The 12,101-nt window shown below is 45.0% G+C and overlaps 1 protein-coding gene across 8 annotated transcripts in view; it reads right to left on the bottom strand.

The window, feature by feature from the left end:
- Window positions 1–435: 435 nt before the first annotated feature.
- The window catches only part of HPS3 (HPS3 biogenesis of lysosomal organelles complex 2 subunit 1), an 85,674-nt gene continuing 74,008 nt past the window's right edge, over window positions 436–12,101 (bottom strand). For all 8 annotated transcript variants that reach the window (XM_088472055.1, XM_088472051.1, XM_088472059.1 and 5 more), the window contains 3 exons: window positions 4,078–4,284; window positions 1,445–1,535; window positions 436–636 (listed from right to left, as the gene is read on the bottom strand). In XM_088472055.1, the coding sequence (XP_088328181.1) occupies window positions 509–636; window positions 1,445–1,535; window positions 4,078–4,284 (426 nt within the window). In that variant the 3' untranslated portion in view covers window positions 436–508. The remainder of the gene's footprint in view (window positions 637–1,444; window positions 1,536–4,077; window positions 4,285–12,101) is intronic.

Raw genomic sequence — 12,101 nt, 5'->3', positions numbered from 1 at the left:
GGAGGACCCAAGTGCATCCTGGGAGCTAAAAGCTTAACTGTGTGGTGCCCATGGATCCTGTTCCAGCTATAACCCCAAGGTCAACCCTGTGGACCCCCTATGGACCCTGAAGTAGAAAAATAAAAATATGCTTCTATGCACTGTTTCTACAGAAGAGAACATGCAAGATAGTGAGAGCAGTAAGCAAATAGATGCACTCTAGAATGAAGTTGGCTCTTGCATTCCATGGAGTTATTCTAGCTCAGCATCCTGCTGTTTGGAGAAGGCTGACATAGGAGGGCATGTTGCAGTATGGCTCAGAAGACCAGCTATTACCATACCAGTGCACTCCTGAGTAAACAGAGGCTCACAGGAACATTGTTTTTCTTTTTTCACATTACATTCCCATATCATTAGTCTCATTATAATTTACACAACAAAAAATGGAGCCACACAGTCGTCGTGTAATTTATTTGACACCACAGATCACACAATCCACTTTGGGAAAGATACAAGGCAGGTGGTTGGTTTAAGCCACTAGCTTTCTTTTGCTTTGGTTTACAAGGTAAGGCAAGAAAAATGCTGCAATTCCATCATCAGGCAGCACATTCAGGAAGTCATGAAGGTCAAGTTCCACAGCGATGACCTCCAAAGTGTCTATAACAAGACAAACAGTAGTTACTGTCAGTACTGCAACAATTAAGAGGGTAGCCTACGTTTGCACTATACCCCCCACTCGAGATGTTGCAGCTCACCAATTACAGTATAATCCAACAAGCTCTCCACAATACAGCTGAATGGAGATTTATTAAACAGAACTAAAGGAATCAAGTTCTTAAGCTGTGTAAGCTGTAGCATACATAGTTGAAAAATGTGGGTAACGGTCTCTGAAGATGGCTCTAATAAGTCTGATTCCTGTATATTAGAAGAGCTGTAGGGCTTTTATTTAACCACTCGGAACTAACTAAAAATCTTTTAACATAGTGGAAAGTGTAAAAAAACAAAAACAAAAAGAGAATTCATATACAAGGAAATCCACTTATTGGGGAAAAAACCCCAGAACTATGGTAGGCAGGAGCTGACCAGGACAGCTACAGTTGAATTTTGAGAGTGCTAATTGTATTTTTGACTTCTTACATCCAAGTGATCCACCCTGACCTGTATTATGAATGTATTAAGTTATCTGAATGGCCATTTGCTTAGAAGAATTGGTCTGCTTTTAGAAACACCCTTATGTATTATATTAGGATGCTGTAAGATGGCAGCACAGACGTGATGTATTATAGAAGTGAATAAAATAGGTCTGCCAATACCTGCTGCAATTAAGCTACATGAAGGGGGGGTAAAGAAGAAATTAAAATAGCATGAACCTTTCATTGATTTTGGAAGGTTTGTAGGTTCATTTTAGAATCCTAAATTAAGTCTTAATTCTCCACTGTAGATCCCCTATAATCAGGTCTCCTACCTTTTAGGGATGAGATAAATACTTCATTGGTGTTTTCATTTCCTCTAATACGATCACATAGTTCAGGTAGCAATTTGTTCCACCATAGAGTCTACACCGAAAGATAACGGTTATTAGTGTTTTTCAGGAATTGAATGACACAAGATTATACTGTAGGTTAATAAATGCTTCTGCCAAACAGCATTAATAAATCATCATTGAAGATTTTCTAAACTATTTACCTTTAAGATGAGCATATATATAGCTTTACCACCACAAAACAGACGTTAAAGTGTGACTGCTCTAGTAAGAAGGGACAATTACCATCAACTCCAAGTGATTGCGGCACTAAGACAAAAAAAAGAGGAAAAGGGGGGCACCCCCAAACACTAGTACCTAAAATGTAGCACACCAGATGTGGCATATTTAGAATTTAAAATGTACGATCTGCTACACCACCTCACACCTTTGCACACTGCACTGTGTTTTAGATAGTGGTGGTAAAGAGGCTATGGCTGATGCTTGCACATTACTTTGCAAAGAACAGTTTAAACAGAAAAAAAATATAGAAGCAGAAACACCTGTTTAAAAATCACTCCGAATTGTACATTTACTTCAGGAGAATTGTATTGGTTTAGGTAGGCACTGTGTTTGGTCTTGTTTTTTACTTGTCAAAAGTTGAATGTCTTGAAATTTGTATCACATTGTAAAATTAGGGAAGCAATGAATCCGGGATTCAGCCAAAGACTAAGGGGTATATTTACTAAAGTGCGGGTTTTTAGAAGTGGAGTTGTTGCCCATAGCAACCATTCAGATTCTAGCTTTTATCTTCTATAAGGTGCTTGATAAATGTTAAGTAGAATCTGATTGGTTACTATGGGCACATCTCCACTTCTACAAACCCAGAATTCAGCAAATATAGCCCTAAGGATTTTTAATAAGATTAGGTTTCACTGTAATCTAGTATTCAGTCAAATTGAAAGTTAGTGTGCAGGGTGTATAGCTACAGTGAGCAAAAATTCAAGAAACAAAACATTTAACTTTGATAAACTTTTAGCAGAAGAATAAGAGAATAAATGGGTGCATGCTCAGTAACAAAAGGATTTATTGCAAGTATAAAAATCACATTTTCTCTTTAATAAACTTTTGGATGTCCCATGGTTCAGTGTCCCCCAAACTGCCCCTTCGGGGGGGGCACGTGTGTAGACTTGCAAAGTGTGTCGATTTTTGGGTAAAACTGTTGACAAACTTGTCAGATTTGTGTAAATGCATGCACCTAGACAGAGCTGCTCAGCCGAGGCTCCACGCTGCTCCTACCCACGGTGATCCATGTAGCCATCATCTTTTTTGATGTAAGATAACCTATTTTGCAGGCATCATAGAGAATCAGCAGATCATTATTACTAAACTCTAATATCATTGTAACAAATCTATAATGCCCCAACATCATCTCTCTTTCCCTGTAGAATTATCCTGACCAGTGGCAGTTCCTTACCTGTGTAATTGTACTCATGTGCTGGATCACCATCCTGCGCATGTGCACAAATTAACAAAGCGGCCTATGGTAACTTCCCTGTAGCTGGGGACATGATGGAGAAGGAACTGTTAGCAAAGTGGCTGTTTTCACTATACTTCAGTCAGTGTATTGAAGCTTGTCAGGATGGACATGCTATACTGCCTTCAGGTCTGCACTGCATACAATGGGCTACAATCCTAGTGGGTACATATCTCTTCCAGCAGAATTATGCCTAGCATGGAACAGTCTTCATATATGCTGCAGACACATTACAGGTAGGCCCCCAGTCTTCCATCGGTAGAGAAGAGTCACTTACTAGGCTGCTTCCTACAGCATGTGGTCTGGCACTGCTGCACCGGCCCAATGGCACAGTACCAGCGTAGGGCCCTTGTTCACAACATCAGCTTGCAGGGAAGGGAGTCCACCCAGAATCAAAATACCTTTGTCAGCAGCAGGAGGCGGTACAGAGAGTGTCCTCTCCGCACTTCATGGTTCTAAAGTCAGTTCATTGAGGCTATCCATTAAAAGCAGTGGCCATGGTATCGAGAAAAAGTAGAACAACGTATAGAGAAAACACGCTATCCTGGGCATAGCAATAAATAAAAAAAAACATGAGTTCCCTGCAGGATGGGGATATGGAAGAGGGAGGAGCACAAACTAACTGAATATTTTAAAGTGCCAAAGCCCTAAAGGTGGCTCTATAGCCCATGGGTGCAGTGTCCCATAAGTTGATAAAAGAAACATTTTAATTTTTTCCTAGAAAGTAGCTTACATTATTACTGTTTTGTCATTAGCCATCGCCTGGACATAAATACTTACATTGAAAGCCTCCACTTATCAGACAAGAGTCTACTACATTAGATGTAGTCTGACAAGTACAGTATATCCCTTTACTAAATAAATGTAAAACTCCATTCTTCTCAGAGAACCAGAAAACACTAAAAATAAGGGATCAGAACAGGACACATTTGCTGACACTTATACATGGATTTTTATTTCTTCAGTAACTGCTTCATATGCACCTTTAATTATTATTTTTGTTCCTATTAGACTTGACGCCATAAGAATGTAAGTGATTATCTTTATTCTAGCATAATGTTATAGTATCAGTAAAACGATAGAACTTAAGTTTAGTTACCTGGCTTCCATCTTTCAGCTCGTGTCTTGCATACATAGTTACAGCTTCAGGACAGCGATCCAGGAGTTTCTCTATACAGCCCTCATAGTTCAGGAGGCGTGTTGCACATATAATGTGGATGCTCAGAAATGAATTTTTATCTTCTGGTATAAAATTCAAAAATGGAAGAAATGATGCAATTTCCAAAGATGGTCCACAGAGAAGTGACTACAGGAAGACAAAGCAGAAGAACAATATTGGTAATCCTTCTGTTAATTGTAGAAAGCCTGCAAACAATACAAAGCTGCATCATGAATCCAGATTTAATTTTGTAGTAAACCTGGACATAAAAAAACAAACAAACAAACAAATAAAATAATAAATAAAATGTTCAAGACAAAAATCTGTATTGATATGATCTTTCTTCATCACTACTTCCCCATATGCCTGTCATAGGGGCAGGGGTGGATTGGGATGGAAAACCAGCCCGGTAAATTTATGGAAGCAACCCTAATGGGGTGGGGTCTGTTGAGGGGGCGGGATCGCTCCTTGTAGGGTCTGAGTTGGACATAGTTGCGGTCTTCCTTGCATATTTTGCTGCAGTTGTATCTGCAAGTCTATGCTAATGCCGCTACAATGACCTTCCCTGGTGTACATCTGTGTGTCCTAATATGTAAGGACCGAGACACCTACTATTAGTGCCTACATACGCTGCAATCATGCTCTGTGCGCCACCATCGGTCGCACCATTGAAACTTTCACAAGCCCTATGCTAGGTGCCGATCATCCGTCTCAGTATGGCCTCCAATGTGAGCAATTCAGCGTCTCTGTACGTAACCACTTTCTGCAACACGCCCATGCTACTATACATCTGAGTCTGATTAGCCAACCACCTTTGACCGCCCAACACAACATTTCTGACACACTTCTTGGTGAGTGCGTCTCAATCTGTACTGCAACTCTGTATGAACACCATTGGGAATGCATGCACTCAGATGCAAGCGCAGATGAAAAATATAGCACAAGAAAAACATAAAACACATTGGCCTCCACACGAAAAAAATAATAAATACACAATGGCCTCAATACATTGCCCAAAACACGATGGCCCCCAACAGAAGATATAAAAAAAAAAATGGCCCACACAGGAAAAAACTAAAACACATTGGACCCCACAATAAAAAAACTAAAATTTATTGGCCCCTGCATGAAAAACTAAAATATATTGGCCCCCACAGGAAAAAAAACACACACATTGGCCCCCACAGAAAAAAATAAAACACATTGGCCCCAACAGGAGAAAAAAAAAACACAATGGCTGCAACAGGAAAAAAAAATAACACAATTGTTCCAGTCCCTCACAGAGGACCGACCTATCTGCTGGCTGACATGCTTGGCTCCGCCCCCAAAATCGATGTGAATTCGACTGTTTAGTTCCTGGGAGCTATAGTTTGTTGTGATCACTGAGGTGCCCAGGCTGGCAACAGTACCAACACAGGTACTGCAGGAAGAATTGGCCAGACCCAACTGCCTTGCAAACCGCATCCGGGGGTGCAGGTGATTTATGACCTATGGACTGGGGGGGCAGCTAGTGTATGTCCCTTGGGTGAGGGTAGTGTATGTTCCAGAGACAGGGGACTTGGCAGAGGTTGAACAGGCAGTGTATATCCCTGGGATAGGAGGGGATAGGGCAGGTAGTGTATGTCCCTGGGGCCAATGAGAGTAGGGCGGGCAGTGTATATCCTTGGGCCCAAGGGTTGTAGGGCCGGCAGTGTATGTTCCTGGGGTCGGTGGGATGGGGCATGAAGTGTATGTCCCTGGGACCAGGGAGGGGGGTCAAAGTTGTGGTAGGGTGTATGTGTACGTCCCTGGGGACACTTCTTATAGGGTTCCAGGAGGCACGGTGGGGACATTAGTGAGGTGGTGAGTCTGTGTAGTGTATGTTCCCGGTGATGGGGCGGCTGAGCTGGTGTAGAGCAGGCAGTGTTTGTTGCAGAGGCCGGTGGGCCAGGGCATGCATGGTATGTCCTTGGGGCAGAGGAGGGGGGATATAGAGGTTATAGTTTTTGTGACTGTCCCTGGAGGGGGGGGGGGGGGGGCATTGTGTCTAGGGCCGGGTGGGTAAGTGTACATCATGGGGCGAGGGGAGGGCGATTTGTGTTTAACACTCCGCCTCCCCCCGCACACTGGCAGTGGCTAAAACTTAAACAAGAGAGCAGCAGCGCCGATGCTATGCTGCTGCTCCCGGCTAACGGCATCTGGAAGTGCCTGCTAGCCAGGAGCCGATGACAACTTCCGATTTGCGGACACATGTGACACGCAAATCCCGGAAGTGCTGCAACCGGCTGGGCAGAAGCATGAATCAGCCCATACCGGTATGCAGGGTGGGCCGGCCTCTCAGGCTGGTTAAGCCGGCCCGGCAGAGGGGGGAATGGGACCGGCCCAGCAGGAACTTACCCACTGTCCCGGTGGCCCAATCCGCCCCTGCAAAAGGGAGAACCTAAACATATGAGCTATTGGGAGCTGTGCAGCTTTGGTTGAAATGTCTCCTTTGAGAGAGAATGCTTAATTCTGCCAATGAAACCAAATCGTGAAGGAGCTAATTCTGAGTCACACGCTAAGTGGCTGTAGCTGCAGGCAGCCGCGGAAGTCTCACTTACTACTTTATGCCAATGCCAGTATCCTTTCATCTAATGCAGGGATCATGCATATGTAAGCGGAAACCAGTGCCACAGCAATCATTAGTATCTGCACTTACACCAGCCCCTTACTAGGTGCAAGAGATCCGTTAGAAACAGGCTTCCCTTCCCTGTACACACACACAGCTTTTGACACATGCCTTCGAGTCAGCATGGTTCCGTGCGATCACTTTGCCACTGCCCACTTCGCACACCAAAATGACCTATATCATGGAAGACTCAGAATAGAACAGACTTACGCAAAAATTTGCTCTATGCAAAAACTCGCCACCTGCATCCAGAAAGAGAGATCTCTGCACTCAGAAACTGCCCCCTGGTATCCTTTACAAACTAGCATGTAGACATGTTTGTATATTAGAACCTGCAACTGGCCACATGCTGCAGTCCGGTTGTGCTACTTACAGTAGCTGATGAACGACTAGATCTCTGATAAATAGCGCCACCTTGTGCAGGTCACACAGATGCCAGGAGAAAGGACCAGATTGAAATGTAAACCCAACTTGCACAAGTACATTTTCCAGCACGTCAGTCAGTGACCTCATGACTCCGCACAACTCTCTACCTAGCCATTAGTTCCTCCCAATTAAATGTTGATTGGAATGCTAGTCTGGAAGAGGATGTGTCCCTCTACCCCACATCTTGGAGACTCTTCATCTGGCCAGAGTCATAGCTAGTAATAATGGTTTGACTTTCACTTTACAAGGCAGCACTATGACATCCATAGATTTCTTGAATAATAGAACTTTACACATAATTTGTATTTTATTTTTCCGTATGCTAATCCTACTGTGGTGTACTCCATGCCCACATTTCAGAGTGCATGTCTACTGCAATCTTGAGTAGGTCTGGGTGCAGTACTTAAGTCATTACAGTCTACCACTATAGTTACAGCCCTTTCAGTGAGATTAACTTTTACATTTTTTACCTAATTTATGGCTTATATTAGTTATAATAGTGAGGGATATAATATAATGTCTATCTGTATTATTTGTCCATTACCTAGTAAAAGAATTATTACATTGGCTGTAGAGTGTCTAGAAATGTTCTTCTCTGCTAAAGTGCAGAACTGGTTTTCGCTCATACATAATTTCCTAACAGGTCTGTGGGGGTGAGATACCCCTAAGTACTTCTAACTAGCATTAGGGACAACATACACACTGCTGCCAACACAAATAGTCTCCTTCATCTTCCTAGAACACACACAGTCAATCCTTTCAATGGTCCAATTTTTAATTATCTGTTTGCTGACCATTTAAAAAAAATTAGAACTCCTTTTCTTCGAAGTCCATAGGGTCCACAGGGATACCATGGGTATATTATGGTTGGAAGACCAGGCACCAAACAGTTGAAGCTTCTGCTCCCAGAATGCCCCGTGTCCTTCATCATACAGTATATACCCCGCCCGTAGCCACAGGACTTCAGTTTAGTTAACAAGCCTCAAGGCAGGAGAAGGAAAGAGGAGAAGGAAGAACAATTGTACACCAGAAACACTCTTACATAAGATGAGGGAATCTGTGACCGAAAGAATATAACCCAATGAAGCCAGATGCGCTGTGGATGGGTGCCCTGCGGACCTCAAAGAAAAGGAGTTATATAGGTGTCTACCATAACTCTAATTTTCTTCTTTGGGGTCCATAGGGATCCACAGGGATACCAATGGGATGTCCTAAAGCAGTTCCCCTAGGGTGGGAGACACTCCAGAGCAGAAAGGAGAACTCGTCGCCCAAGGAAGCATCCTGAGAGGCAAAAGTATCAAAGGCATAAAACCTAAGAAAAGTGTGGACAGAAGACCACGTGGCTGCCTTACACAACTGTTCAGTGGAGACACCGTGATTAAATGCCCACGATGGCCCTACAGACCAAGTAGAATGTGCTGTCATCGTGCTTGAGACAGGGAGATCAGCCTGTGTACACCTAAGAGATAGTCATGCGTAGCCATCTCGCCAGAGTCTGCTTATTAGCTGGCCATCCTCGTTTGTGAAAACCATATAATCCAAAAAGAGCATCTGATTTTCTAACAGAGTTTGTATGTTCCACATAGATACTGAGAGCACGAACCTACAGAAAGGTCTGGAGCCTGAACAGCTGGAACAACAACAATTTATTCATTCATATGAAAATGGGACACCTAAAAAAGGTAACACTCCCTTGTTCGAAAAACCGCTTTATCCTGGTGAAAAATCAAAAACACTCCCGGATGGAGACACCACTCTCCAACGTGTATGTCCTGGCGACTTAGGAAGTCTGCTTCCCAATTTAGCACTCCCGGTATGAATATTGCAGAGATGGCCGGAAGATGGCGTTCTGCCCAAATCAGAACCTTTGTCACTTCTTTCATGGCTGCATAACTTCTTGTGCCTCCCTGATGATTGAGGTAGGCCACTGTAGTCGCATTGTTGGACTGATCTGGACCGGCCTGCCCTGGAGCAGGTCCTGTGCCATGATCAGTGCTCTGTATACTGCTCACAGATCCAGAATGTTTATTGGCAAATTACTTTCTCGATTTGTCCATCTTCCCTGGAAGGTGTGATGACCGGTCACTGCCCCCCATCCACGAAGGCTGGCGTCCGTGCTGAGAAGCACCCATTTTGGAATCCAGAATGGGCGCCATTTGTTTAGATGATCCTTTCTCAGCCACCACAGGAGGGAGTGACGAACCTCTGGAGTGAGAAGGATTATCTGAGACCTTATAAGATGATGCTGTCCGTTTCGCTTGGAGAGAATCAATTTTTGTAGAGGCCTGGAATGGAACTGGGCATATTCCACCTTGTTGAAGGAGGATACCATGGATCCCAGGATCTGCATTGCTGGGTGAATGGATACCCTGTGATTGCGGCGCAATTTGGGCAGCCGCAATTGTAGAGCCGAAAACTTTTCCACTAGTAGAAAGATCCTTTGTGCCAGGGAATCCAGTAGCACCCCCAGATGTACCATCTGCTGTGTTGGAGAAAGGGAAGACTTTTTCAAATGGATTATCCAGCCCTGCTCCTGTAGACAGACACTGGTCGCCTGGAGACGATGTGGTAAAACCTCCGTAGACTGCCAATATCAGGAGGTCGTCCAAGTATGGCAGTATCCTGACTCCTTGTGAGATGAGCAGTCATGACCGCCATTATCTTGGTAAACACCCAAGGGGCTGTGGACAGACCAAAGGGCAATGGTAATGTTGTTGACGAACAGCAAAACTCAGAAACCCTTGGTGGAATAGTGCAATAGGCACATGCAGATATGCATCCTGTATGTCCAGGGAACCATGAAATCCCCAGGTTCCATTGCCAGCATAATTGACCATAGGGTCTCCATACGGAACTTGGAAACATGTATGAAACTGTAGAGATTTCAGATTCAGAATAGAGCTATGAGACCCATTTAGCGTCTGAATCAAAAACAAATCTGTGTAATAACTCCTATCTTGTGTTACAAGTCGCGGTCACGACTTGGCACTTTCTGACAATATGCCCAGACAGGACGGGGTTACTCCAGTTCTTCCTGTTGCTAGGAGATCGGCACGCCTCAGGAAGTGATGTGTATTCCACAAGTGCAAACCTTATTGGGACTTCAGCTTATTTATACTCACTGATCTAATGCACCTGTGCCAACTATAGAGTGTCTTTGAGTTCCCTTGGCCTGGCTGCAGAGTCAGGTTGTTCCTATTCTCCTGTTCATTGAACTCCCACACGGCTTCCTTACCACATCCAGCAGCCCCCATGCTGCCGCCTGCTCAGCTATCTTCTAACGGCTTCCTAGCCGCTCCAAGTAGCTTCCGTGCTACCACCAATCTCCAAACGGCTTCTTAGCCGCATCCAGCAGCCTCTGTGCTCCAAGCAGTTCCATCGCTGCAACATCGGCACACTTGCCGCACCATCGGCTCTCAAAGTCATTATCAAACCATAGACGGTCAATCTACGGCAATTACCCCAACATCGGCACCATCGCTGCACCATCGGCTCTCAAAGCCATTATCAAACCATAGACGGTCAATCTACGGCAATTGCCTCAACATCGGCACCATCGCTGCAACATTGGCACTCAGAGCCATTTGCTAACCCTAGACTGTTTACCTACGGCTATTGCCGCACCTTTGGCATCATTGCCGCACCTTTGGCACAGCCGCCACAGCATCGGCTCCCAAGCTATTGTCCAAAAGACCAAACTGTACTCTCACAACATCCGTACCATCGATATACTTGTCATCATCAACTGTGTCAGTTCTAACTGTACATTCTTTACCTATTGAATTCCCCTGTAACTCCATGCGAGCCGCTACTACCTCGAGCATAAGTCCAGGCGGCCGCCTAAGTACCGGTGAACATATCCTAGTTCTAAGGGAACAACGGGCGGTTGTTATTGGCAGAAGATCTCGCTAGCTGGGTTCTTGTGGTGTCATATGGAGTAGGCATTGGAATTCATAACTAGCGTTCCCGCTAGGCGGTTTTAGCGGGGTGTGGTGCTCTGCCCTCCTTCTGGAAGGCAAAAAGCTCCCTGCCCTCCAGGAGGAGGGCAAAAAGCGCCATGCCCTCACAGCCTGCGGGTGCCGTCCGCACCCGCGGGACGCAGTGTCCCGCGGGTGGAGAAACGTGCGGTGACCCGGTCACCGCCGGAGAATAGACGCCCGACATCTATTCTCCCTTTCTGCAGCGCTTGGGGGCTGCCCGGCGTGTCCGTAAGCGCCGGGCACGCCCCCAAGCATGACAAAAAGGGGACGCGTCTTATAGACACGCCCCCTTTTCATGACCACACCCCCTTTTCGAGGGCGCGCGCCGAAGGCGACCGCACAAGGTTGCCCTCTCTAGCTCCGGTGCCCTGCCTGCCGCCGGAGCTAGAGTGAACACTACATAACACCTTGTTAGTTTAAGGCATACAGGATTATCACCCCTGAATTTAGCAGGGCATGAATAGCCTTGATAGGATCTGATGGGGGAGTTGTGCAAACAACCTTCTGAGGAGTAACCCTTTAGGAAGGTATCACGTAAGAATCCCTAGTAGGTAGAGGGATTTCCCACCAAATACACTCCCTGTGGGAGAGCGTAAAAAGACACTAGTCTTTTTGGAATCTGGAACAGTTTACCTGGAGTGTTCCATGCTTCCCCCATAAACTCAGTGAACTGTTCAAATTGAGGGAATCCAGCCTAAATTACCTTCTGCTGTCTGAACACCAGGTTTATTAGGCTTTAGGAGCCAGTACTTCATCTTCTATAATGAGGATTGAATTAACTGCCCCTACTAGAGAGGGACATTCACTGATGAATGACGCTCCTCCCATCAGAGATAGACCCAGAGGGAGAAACCTGTGTAACCTCTGCCTCCTCAGATGATATATCAGAATCTGAAAGCAGGGTGGACTGA

This window comes from Taudactylus pleione, unplaced genomic scaffold, assembly GCF_031769625.1.
Source record: "Taudactylus pleione unplaced genomic scaffold, aTauple2 ptg000120l, whole genome shotgun sequence".
In the NCBI taxonomy this organism is placed as follows: domain Eukaryota; kingdom Metazoa; phylum Chordata; class Amphibia; order Anura; family Myobatrachidae; genus Taudactylus; species Taudactylus pleione.
This window is presented reverse-complemented; position numbering and strand designations above follow the sequence as displayed.